The 12,709-nt window shown below is 35.5% G+C and overlaps 1 protein-coding gene across 1 annotated transcript in view; it reads left to right on the top strand.

The window, feature by feature from the left end:
* Window positions 1-4,082: 4,082 nt before the first annotated feature.
* LOC125916877 (mitogen-activated protein kinase 10-like) overlaps window positions 4,083-12,709 on the top strand; it is an 83,706-nt gene continuing 75,079 nt past the window's right edge. Inside the window, exon 1 of the mRNA XM_049623139.1 lies at window positions 4,083-4,246. Within this exon, the coding sequence (XP_049479096.1) occupies window positions 4,125-4,246 (122 nt within the window). The 5' untranslated portion in view covers window positions 4,083-4,124. The remainder of the gene's footprint in view (window positions 4,247-12,709) is intronic.

Genomic DNA, 12,709 nt, shown 5'->3' with positions numbered 1-12,709 from the left:
GGGTGTTGTATGGAAACCAATTTGACAATAAATTTCATATTAAAAATTAATTAATTAATTAGTTAAAAATGATGATTTTCAATGTAATTGTGAGAAATTATATGCTTAAAATGGAGAAAAAAGGTCATGAAGTAATTTTTATTTTAGAAAATGTGTCAAGGCACTAGATAGCTTTTATTTGTCACTTTTTGACTGGGAATTCATACTCTTCTTACTGAAATCTTGCTGCTGGTATACACTCTGTGATTGTTTTAACCATTTTTATCAAACTGCCAAGACTATATGTAGCTTCCCCATCCTGTAAAAAGTTCTGTTACAGACATGCACTGGGAAAAATGACAGGGTGCTTCTCAGGACTGTGAATTATTGCTGAGATGAAATGATATAGTCCATTATAGCACTTGGCCAACTGTTGACCTTTCTTAATACTGAGGCTTTGAGTCTGGGTCAGTGAGGTTCTCTCAAATATTTCAACATGAGATGAGGGGTAATCCTTGTCATAATTAGGACTCTGGTTTCCCATTTGTGTGCCAGGAGCAATGTAATTTGGCAATACATAAATACGCAAAATGTGTTCCCTGACGCAGATGCAGAAATCTCATTTTACTTTTCAAATATGTCAGGCAGAGGTATAAGTTCGGATTCAAAGTCTTCGGGTGATCCTTCCACTATAGTGTATGGTTCTCAACATGCGTCAGAATACTTCGAGGGCTTAATGAGACAGATTGTTGGGCCTTGACCACAGAGTTTCTGATTCAATAGGTGTGAGGCAGGAGTGAGCATTTGCATTTCTAACAGGTTTCCAGGTGATGCTGATATTGATGCTCCAGGAAGCATATCTTGAGAATGACTGCTGTAATGCTGTCTTTCTCAAAGTCAGATTCTCAAATCTCAAGTTCCTCAAGTCAGAATCTAATCCTCAGATTATCAGGATTTATGTGGTGGTCTACATCCAAATCTCCAATGTGGTATGACAGTGATTTGCCTTTGGTCAAGCTCCTCAGGTGCCCATTCACATTTGAAAACCAGTTAGAAGGGAGGTCCAGGGAAAACACTGATCATGTTTCCTCTCAAGCATTACCAATTTATACCTGTGGGTTGGCATCTAGCAGTTGTTTTTATTATACATAGTAAATGAATGAATTAATGAAAATGAATGAATGCAAGCAATTAGTTGCTACTCCTTGTTTGCTTCCAGCACCTTTTCTTTATTCTACTATAGAATATATCATCCATATTTTAACTACTTGCTTACTTGACTGCCTCCATCTAGACAGAGACCTTCTCTTTTTGTTGTTTTTCCAGGGCCAACCCCAGCATTTGGCACATAATATGTACATCATCAGTATTTGTTAGATTAAATGATTGTAAATGTTGAGTAGAATATCTCTTAGGATTAGTCTGAAAACTGAGCTAGAAAAGCCATAGGCAAGTCTGAAGGAGTGGGGTGGTACCAAGATACAGCATTAAGTCAAGTGTCTGGAACATAAAATATTACTTAAGATTAGTATATATATGCAGTGTAGTTGGAACAAGTGACATTTCAGAAGTGAAGAGAGTAAGTGGGGGCTATAGAAATGGATAATGTAGGTTTGATGAAGCTAGTTTGTGCTGAGAATTTTGTGGGTGGTCAGAAATGAGAACATTAAAGGATGTAAAAAAGGGCCAGAACACACAAATGGAGTTAAGGCACTTCCTTCATCCCAAATTAACCTTGACAAATGAATTCATTTGTTAGTCTAGCAGCAGTTACTTTTTTTACCTTTCAACGCCAGGTGGGGAGGGGGGAAGATCTTAATAGTGGTTAGTCTGCTGAGATACCCAAAAAGCCTAGAGTAGAAATGGACTGTAGTATGGAGAGAAGTTCCTGATACTGTGGTTAACATCAAGGATTGCTTAAATATTAATGTTCTGGTTTTTGCTGTTGTTCACACTCATTGTTTAAATTCTAAATCCCATTTTTGCCTCCTTGAATAAATTTACAACGCCCTGATTTTTAATAGCCTTGTTTAATTTCCTGTTCCATGCTTCCTGGACTGTCTCCTGAATTTCAGACCTCTCCTTATTGTATTCATAAATTACCTGAATTTTCAATTTTCAGTTTAAACCTGGATTCCTCATCTATAGTCCACTCTGTTCTTTGAGGTCTGTGTGCATTTCTACTGGATTGCTGCCACCATATGTCTTCTAGTCATAGGCGGGTGCCTGTGACTTGCATTCTGCTTTGAGTCTGGGCTTGTAAGATGCTAGCATAAGATTGCTCTAGATTCGTAGGTTTTGCCACTCATGTCCATGCAGTCCACACTGTCGTCTCCTCATTTACATTACTTGTAGTGTCTGGCTCCCTTTCCAAGAACATGCAGGGGCAAATTAGTTTGTACTTATATTTCAATTTTTTTAGATTTAGAAATGAAATTTTTATTTTAAAATCTCTAAGGACAGTGGTATTATGACCAACCAGAGGTTCAGAGACAAAGGAGGTCTAAATCTTCCTTCAAATTATGTGAGAATCAGGTTTTCAGAAGTCAATGTGTGTTAAAACCATACAAAGATCCTTTAGTTTAGATTCTAGGCTCAGAACATTAAAGGCAGGGTTTTGGTTTTGTTTGTTTAGTAATTAAACCTTTGGCATAACTCAAAAGTCTAAGGTATGTAAGAAACTATTCATTGTATAAGAAATTATTCCTGAATGTCCCACTCATTGCAGGACAACTAGCATTATTCAATAAGCCAACCAAGTACAAGGCACATTTTCTGTCATATGGTATATGAAAACATGCCCACAAATCACCCAAATACCACAAGGGTCGATGTCACCTCTAAAGAGAATTATTCAGTTTTCAATTCTGGGTATGGGGAGGAGGCTACAGAATATGAGAGTGCTCAAAACCTGAACAAAATCAAGCAAGAAGGAGAGGGGATGACTATTGGGTAGGCATCCACCAGTGTGTGTCACAAGAAATAGTCTAGACAATATTTTGTAAGGCCCTTTCCAGCTACAGAGTTGAAATTATTTAATGTCACAAAATGCAGTATAAATTTATTTATAGTAAAAAAATATTTATGGGTAAACAATAATCATGGATAATGGATATTTATATTATATTCACAAATTATAATTCAAATTACAAGGAAAGATTCTTCCATTGCTAAACGTAATAAATAGTAGGACTTGTCTTAAAGATAAACAAAACATACAACAATCAACATATTTAAATCTAAGCTTGTAAAGAATAAAAAGATGTCATGTGTCATTTTAGAATACTGTTAATTTGGACTAAAATTGTTCAGTGTTTAATGAAGGATAATAACATTTTGGGCATTATTGAGAACAAATGAAGTCAACACCATTTAATTCAAGTTTACCTAATTAAAAAATTAAAACTACACATTATTCTGTATCTCACTTCTTTTTGAAAAGGGATATAGATACAATCTTCTATCCTTTCTCGTCTCTTATAATGGATGATCAGGAATCACCTCTGAAGTTTCTAGCATAGTATATGGGCCCAATATATGTTTGGTAGATGTTTGCTTCACAGATAATTAAATGTTTTTTTTTAATTTTTTAATGCTTTTTTTATTTTTGATGGAGAGAGAGAAAGAGTGTGAGTGGGGGAGAGGCAGAGAGAGAGAGAGGGAGACACAGAATCTAAAGGAGGTTCTAGGCTCTGAACTGTCAGCACAGTGCCCAATGCGGGACTTGAACTCAGGAACAGTGAGATCATGACCTGAGCGGAAGTTCCAAGCTTAACTGACTGAGCTACCCAGGTGGCCCAATAATTAAATGGTTTTAATGAAACATTTCAAAAAAGATTATGTAGACCTAATCTAAGATTATTTTATTATTATTAGTTTTAATACCAAAAACAAATATTTTTAATGTATTTTTTCTAAGTTCTTTTACTCCAGGTTATTTTACATAGACTAATACATATTTTGCATATGAAATGCAGGTTTATATAATGATGATAGATGACTGAATTAGTAATCATTAAAAGAACAGGCTTTTCTACAGCTCATGATCATTCTGGTTGCTCGCTTGTCTCACATTTTTATTGTTCTTCTTTTCATAGGGATTCGATAAACAAGTGGATGTGTCATATATTGCCAAACATTACAACATGAGCAAAAGCAAAGTTGACAACCAATTCTACAGTGTGGAAGTGGGAGACTCAACCTTCACAGTTCTCAAGCGCTACCAGAATTTAAAGCCTATTGGCTCTGGGGCTCAGGGAATAGTTTGGTAAGTGGAATGGATTTAACATTTATTTATTTATTTGTTTGTTATTGATTGATTGAAGTATAATTGACATACAGTGTTATATTAGTTTCATGTGTGCAACATATTCAACAATTCTATACATTACTCAGTGCTCACCATGAAAAGTGTAGTCACCATCCATCACCAAGCAACATTACTACAATCTTATTGACTGTATTCCCTATGCTATACTTTTCATCTCTGTGACTTCTTTATTTTATAACTGGAGGTTTGTACTTCTTAATCCCCTTTATCTATTTCACTTATCCCCTCATCCATCACCCTTCTGGCAATCACTAGTTTGTTCTCTGTATTTAAGATTCTGTTTTTTGGCACAGAGGAAGGCAAACCATAAGAGACTCTTAAATACAGAGAACAAACTGAGAGTTGCTGGAGGGGAGGTGGGTGGGAGAATGCGCTAAGTGGGTGATGGGCATTAAGGAGGGCTCTTGTTAGGATGAGCACTGGGTATTTTATGTAAGTGATGAATCACTGGGTTCTACTCCTAAAACCAATACTACACAGTAACTAACTTGAATTTAAATAAATAAATTTTAAAAAGAGTATGTTTTTTTGTTTGTTTGTCTCTTTGTTTTGTTTTTTGGATTCCATATATAAGTGGAATCAAGCTATTTATCTTTCTCTGTCTGACTTATTTCACTTGTATTTTTAAAGGGAACAATGCTGTATATGTCAACTAATCATAAACATGCATACAAATAAACATAAATAAATATAGCATGATTTGAGAATGGAAGAATACTTTCTATCAAATACAAGTAAAATTATGAGCATTATTGTAACTCATTGCCCGTGTGCTAAAAACATTTACGATTTTGCTCGTAACTAGTTTTTCTACTCACAAAAAAATGTCCATTATACAACAACCATGGAGAAACCAAGAAAACTGGAGGTTTTCTAGCTGTTGCTAATGCATTTGAAAATTTTCTTTGGATGTTTTAGCAGCAAGAAATATGTGTTAAGATAACCAGCAAATAAAATTCCCTGCATTCTAAATAAGTATAAATTATATGTCAAATGTTCCTGTGACTTTTAAAGTTCTATGTTTAAAATTCAGTTACCTATTAGAAAAAGTGGTATTTTTAAAATGTTTGTTGAATGTTTCCAAAATGGAAAGATTCTGGGCATCCTTAATAACCATTCTTTTATGACATTTTTTAGTGGCAAATTGAAATGGTGACAAATCAAAATCTTATTAACTCTTCGGTAAAATTTTTGCAAAAGTGATGATATCAGATTGATAAGCATTTATTCTATGTAGTTTTGACTTGTAATGTAGCCACCAAATGTATTTAGTATGAACTTATTAGTATAATAATTTTCAATTTGATAACTCATAACTAAAAATTTAGGATATGTACTATAAATATGTATGTATGTATGTATGTACTTATTTATTTATTTATTTATTTATTGAGGATATTTACTTAGATCAATATACTTATTTGTTATATAAATTACTGCTACATTAGTAATGTCCATTTAGAAGCATACTTTTAAAAGATGAGATAAAGATGAAATCAATTTTATTTAAAAACAGATTTTACTTTACAACTTTTCTTCACTCATTTGATATAATGTAATTATGATGACAACAATGTGGTAGTGTTCATTACACCTTCATTTTATATTTCATAAAACAATTTCAAAATCTGATTCACTTCATTTTTTATTTTTAATACTTTTTTAAGAGCAAAACATCTTAGAGAAAAATTGAAAAGAAGGTACAGAGATTTTCCATGTTCCTCCTACCCCCACACATGCATAGCCTCCTCCATTATCGACATCCCCAGCAAAAGTGGTATATTTATTACAGATGATGACCCTACATTGATGCATCATAATCACCAAAACCCATAGCTTACATTAGGATTTATTCTTGGTGTTGTACATTCTGTGGATTTAAACAAATGTAAAATGTTATGTATCCATTATTATGGTATCATGTAGAGTATTTCCACCGCTCTAAAAATCCTATATACTCCACCTGTTCATCTGTCTCTTACTCCCAACTCCTGGCAACCATTGATCTTTTTACTCTTTCCATAGATTTGTCTTTTCCAGAATGTCATATAGTCGGAATCAAACAGAATATAGCCTTTTTAAATTGGCTTCTTTCACTTAGTAATATGCACTTAAAATTCCTTCACGTCTTTTCATAGATTGATAGCTCATTTCTTTTTATCACTGAATAATTCCTTGTCTAGGTATGCCACAGGTTATTCTTTCACCTACTTTAGGACATCTTGGTTGCTTTCAGGTTTTGGCAATTATAAATAAAACTGCTTTAAACATCCATGTACAGGTTTTCTGTGGACATAAGTTTTAAACATTTACTTCATTTTGATAACTGGTTTTAAGTTCATTCTCAATTCTTAGTCAATGTAAATGGCAGCTGTGCATGGTTGGTGCACTCACTAAATCATTTACTAGCATTTAAACCCCATTTATCAAATATATCAAAGCCTTTATTGAAATTTACTTAGTAATTACCTAATGTCAATCAGTAATTGTTTCTGCAATTTGAAAAATGGAACAGTTAAATATTTTTAACGATGGACCAAACCTTTCATTTCAAACGTTTAAACAGCTAAAGGAATTCTTATTTTCAGTTTTTATTATTTATTAATTATGCTGCAGGTATGAGTTGAATCTCTTTGTGGCACAAAGTAATTTCATGGCATGATAGGCACAATAATGGTCCCCCAAAGATGCCCAGACTCTAATCCTCAGAAACAATGAATATGTTATCTGACATGGCAAGAGGGACTCTGCAGATGTGATTAAGGTTAAGTCCTTAAAATGGGGGGATTATCCTGAAATATTCAGAGAGATCAATTTAATCACATGAGTTCTTAAAAAGTGGAAAAGAAAGGCAGAAGAGTGGGTCAGAGAGATGCAATGGGAAAATAGAGATAAGAGATTTAAGACATGTGAGAGGCTTGCTTATTGTTGCTGGCTTTAAAGCTAGAGGAAGAAGGTCATGAGCCAAGAAATTGTCTGGCTTTTAGAAGCTGGGAATTGCTATCAGCTGCCAATCAGTAAGAAAAATAGAGGGCTGCATTAGAGTCATGCAACCACAGGGAATTGGAGTCTCACAACAAACCCAATTGAGCAAGGAAACAAATTCTCCTCTAGCACCTCCAGAAAAGAACCAGTCTGCTAACATCTTGACTAGCCTGGTGAGGCCCATGTAAGGACTTCTGATCTGCAGAACTGTCAGGTAATAAATTTGTGTTGTTTAAACAATTAAGTTTGTGGTGATTTGTTGTGGCAGCAACACTAATACCATTGGTATAGTAAAGATAAATCTCCTAGAGCAGGCACACCGAACTATAATGTTTTCAGAGGAAGGAATTTAGGGTGCCTCTGTCAATCCCCCTCAAACCATGAAATTTCCATTTTCCTTTTAAAATTTTTTTACCCTAGGTAATATGTAACCAGCTGCTAGGGGACAGGGGACAAATTGTGTTTGGGAGAGACCAGTATTAATTTGTTTATTAAATATTAGTAATTTTAATTTCCTTTCTACATTACAATGTATGTTTATATTTTCTGCATTCTACTAGATGTCTTGTATACTACCTGGGGAGTGGGAATCCCATTTGGGATATCACTGCATTTATGAACAACTTTCAAAATGAAATAGGAAATAAGACAAAAAGAAAAAAAATCTTATGAAGGAAGAGAGGAGATGGAGAAAGCAGAGGAATTTCTGGCTACCTTTCTTAAAAGGAAAATTATAGAACATGAGAAAGTTTTCCTACATTTCTCAGTTCAGATGCTGAAATTACTCATTGGGATTGTTTTATTTTCCATTAAATAAAACAGCCACAGAAAGTAAGGGCACTAATGAAAGGAAACTGATAGACCTTAATGATTTAAAAATAGATCCAAAACACCATTTTTCTCAAGAAGTTAGCAGACTGTACCAGAAAGATTTGAAAATACACGAAAAATTTCTTTGGGCATTTTGAGCCTCTATTTCTCCTTGTACAGGACAGAAATCATCTTAGTTCTTAGGTATACTAACTGAAATAGATTTCAATAAATCATGTGTCCTTGAGTAAAAATTTTAATCCAGTTTTACAATAAATTTATCAGCAAATTTGTCAGAAAAGATACCTGAATTCCAAAATGTTAGCCTTGGAGCTTCCTGGGATTATTATTAGTTTTTGGGTTACAGCTGAGGGAAATAAAGCTAGCAAAGACCAAGATGAAGGGACAGAAATAGGATGGCATCCTCTTCTTCCTCATCTTCCAATTCACTACTCTACCATCTGTACAGGACACCACAATTCCGGCACATTCCTTTCTAGACATGAATGTAGTTGTCCCTTCCTTGTCCCTCTTCCTCAACCTAGCTTTGAGATATCTTTATTTATCATAACTCATGTCTATAATGTTTTATTTCTCTTGAGTATCTATTGTTGTATTAATGTGCCCTCTCCACAGCCTTTTAATTTCCTTCTTATTGCCTTTTGTCACTGGTGAGTTTATCCACCTATCCCTTATATCAAACACACATCCATTTTCAGACATGTCTCTAAAATCCACAGACCTTTTCTCTGTCCACGAAAACTCAAATTTGTGTGTTTTGAATGTCCCATACAATTCTGAGTGTAGTGACTGGGAGATATTGGAAACTGGGCATATCTGGGGATCCTGGGATGTGGGGCAGACAATCTGAAACAGATGATTCATTTATTTTGCTTTATTTTATTTATAACCAGGAATAAAACATGGAGGATCAATTTTTGTTTGCATGTGTCACTATAAAATTTTGTGTGTTTGTGTAAGAAGGATTTTACTTTTCAAGTGTAAATGTTGGCATATTGGTACTTATGTTTGAAATGGATTCTCATTTCTACTGTTTCAATTACTTTAAATTATTATTGGGTTCCTATACTTTCTTTCCTCTCTTTGGATTGCTTCATTGCTTATTTACTATCAGGGGAACACAGGCAATAGCAAAATATCTTCAAAAGGAATTAATCACTACTATGCTATCATTCACCATGGATGATGGACCAACAGTGTCATTACTGAGAATCATTAAATAAAATCTAATATGAAATATTTGGGAATAAATGAAAATTTCCTTTCTACCTCTGAGAAAAAAAGATAATCTATTGTAACAGAAAGAAACAATGATTGAGCAGGGTCCAATATGGCAGTGTAGCAATGTCCTGAACTGACCTCCTCCCATAGACTCCCAAGTCTACACCTACATATGGATCATTTCATATGGAAAAGATCTGAAAACTAGATGAACTCTTCTCCACAACAAAGGGTGAAAGGACCACATTGAGAATGGTAGGAGAGGCAGAGAAACAATCTTGTAAAAATCCCACCCCCAGTGCAGCAACATATCTGGTGAGGGATCTCACCAGATAGGCACATATCCCAAAGGAGAAAAGGGCTGGTGTCCCACATTGGGCACCCTAGCCCTTGAGATGTGCACCAGAATGATGAGTCCTCAGAATGTCTGGTTTGGAGCACCAATGGGGCTGATGTCTGGGGATCTCAGAGTGCCATAGGAAACTGATGTTCCCCTCCTGGAAGGCTCATGTGTGGTTTTGCTCTTCCCAAGACCAAGTGAATAAACAGCAGTTTGGAAAATACCTAGATTATATGTGAAGGAGAATCATTTGCTGATTTGAGGTCATTGGCTGGAGGAGTGAAGGACAGTTGAGATCCTCCTTGGAGACAGAAGCATTAACAGATGCCATCATTATACTCTTCACACAGCCTGCTAGCACAAGCAGGTGAGCTTGGAAATGGCATCATGGCATTGCTGGGACAGTTTGGGGTAAGCAGTTATAGCACTTGCTGAAACTGGAGAGCACAGGTAGTTGTAACTCTTCCCTGTTCCCTGGCTGGCGTGGACAAGTACAAGCAGTTATGACATCTTTCCGCTCTCAGCCTAACACTAGTGCCTGCACTGACAGGGTTCTCTCTTGCTGCATCATTGAAGCCTGCAGGCATGCATAAACAAGACATTTTCTTGCTGCCTTTCTGAAGCTAGCAGGCATACCCTGCCTAGTACACTCTTCAGCTGCCTTGTTAAAGCCAGAAGCCATGTGTAATCTACACAGGGGGCATCCCTTGATCACCTGACCCTGGTGCCAAGAGGACTGGCATTCCAGAACTCCATGGAACTGTAACAATCAGAAAGACACCTCTTGACAGGCCACCACCCCCAGGGAGGTACACAGCTGACTGAAACACAAGTCCAATCTTCCTATGAAAAAGACCTATTTACTTAGCCTGGAGCTTCAGCCTGATGGACAGGCTTCCAGTTTCCCACACATCTAGAGGTCTAGGAGGTGCTCCTAGGGAACATAAGCAAGGATACATCATCCTTGTGTACTCCCTTGACTATAGATAGCTCAGTTTGATGATACTTCCCAGAAAGGAGCTTGTAAGTTTTTCTGGAGTCCCAATTGCAACTCACCCAGGGACACCTCCAGATCTCCTGGGCTAAAGGCCAACAGGTATTATAAATGCAGTCCCACAGGACTGTATATATTTGCAGACTTTAAAAGCTGCTGCCTGAGGGTCTGGCTCCCATCAGCCTGAAACCAGGTGCTAAATGAGATTCTTCTCCTTGGATCACTGAAAAGTCTTGGCACACCCTCAACTAGGGGCTATATCAAGAATAAATCAGGCAGTTTAGACAATTACAAAGGTTCAAGAAACCCAAAAGCTAGGGAAAGTTTGAATAAGAAGGATAAAGACTGAAAGAAGTAGCTGTTTTGTCAGATACATAGAAACACAGAGAGCCAAACAAAATAGGTAAACAGAAATATGTTCTAAATGAAACAAAACAAAACTTCAGAAAAAGACCTCAATGATACAGAGATAAGTAATACACCTCATAAAGAATTGAAAGTAATGGTTATTAAAGATGCTCACTGAACTCGGGAGAAGAATGGATGAACATAATAAAAACTTTAACAAAGAGGTAGAAAATATAAGAAAGTACCAAACAGAAGTCACAGAGCTGAAGAATACAATGCCTGAATTGAAAAATATGCTGGGGGCAGTGGAGGGGGGTCAACAGCAGACTGGATAAAGTAGAAGAATGGATCAGCATAGACTCATCCAGAATGAGAGGCAAAAAGAAAAACAATAAATGAAGATAATTTAAGGGACCTCTGGGCAACATCAGGCAGAATCGCATTCCCATTATAGAGGTCCCAGAAGAAGAGAGAGAGAAAGTGGCAGAAAGCTTATTTAAAGAAATATTGTCTGAAAACTTCTTCACCTGGGGAGGGAAACAGACATCCAGGACCAGGAAGCCAAGATAATTATAATTCCAAGTCATATTATAATTAAACTGTCAAAACTTAAAGAGAGAATCTTAAAAGCATCAAGAGAAAAACTCTTTCATACAACGAAATTCTATAAGGCTGTTAGCAGATTTCTCAACAGAAGCTTTTCAGGTCAGAAGGGAGTGGCACAATATATTCAAAGTGCTGAAAGCAAAAAAAAACTTTCAACCAAAAATACGCTACCTGGAAAGATTATTATTCAGATTTGAAGAAGAGATAAGGAGTTTTTTAGAGAAGCAAAAGCTAAAGGAATTAGCTACTACCAAACTAGCCTTAGAAATATTAAAGGGACTTCTTTAAGCTGAAAAACAAGGCAAAAATTAATAACAAGAAAACATATCAAAGTGAAAATTTCACTGGAAAAGGTAAATATATAGAAAAGGTAGTAAGTTAATCACTTATAAATCTACTTAAAGAGGTCAGAAGACAAAAGTAGTAAAATTAACTAAAACTACATACAATAAAAGATGACACATCCAATAAAAGATTTAAAATGTGACATCAAAAATATAAATTGTCAAGGGAGTAAAAGTGTAGAGTTTTGGAATGTGTACAAATTTAAGTTGCTATTGACTTAAAAATAGACTGTTATATCAATAGGCTGTTATATGTGAGCACAAAGCAAAAACTTATAGTAAATATAAAAAAGAAAATAAGAAAGGAATCTAAATAAAACATTAAAGAAAGTCATCCAGCCAGCAGGGAAAAAAGAGAGAACTACAAAAGCAGCCAGAAAACAACAAACAAAACGTCAATAAGCACATACCTATCAGTAATGATTTCAAATGTAAATGGACTAAATTCTCCAATTAAAAGACATAGAGGGGGTGAATGGATTTTTAAAAAAGACACATTTATATACTGCCTATAAGAGACTCCAGATGTAAGGACACACAGACTGACAGTGAAAGGATAGAAAATGATGTTTCATTCAAATGGAAACAAAATGAAAGTTGGGGTAGCTATACTTATATTAGACAAAATAGACTTTAAAACAGACTATAATAAAAGAGGCAGAAGAAGAGCATTACCTAATGATAAAGGGGTCACTCCAATAAGAAGATAAAACAGGTGTAAATACATATGC

The sequence above is a fragment of the Panthera uncia genome, unplaced genomic scaffold (assembly GCF_023721935.1).
Source record: "Panthera uncia isolate 11264 unplaced genomic scaffold, Puncia_PCG_1.0 HiC_scaffold_1285, whole genome shotgun sequence".
Lineage (NCBI taxonomy): Eukaryota > Metazoa > Chordata > Mammalia > Carnivora > Felidae > Panthera > Panthera uncia.
The sequence above is the reverse complement of the archived record's forward strand: the minus strand, read 5'-3'. Positions and strand labels throughout refer to the sequence as shown.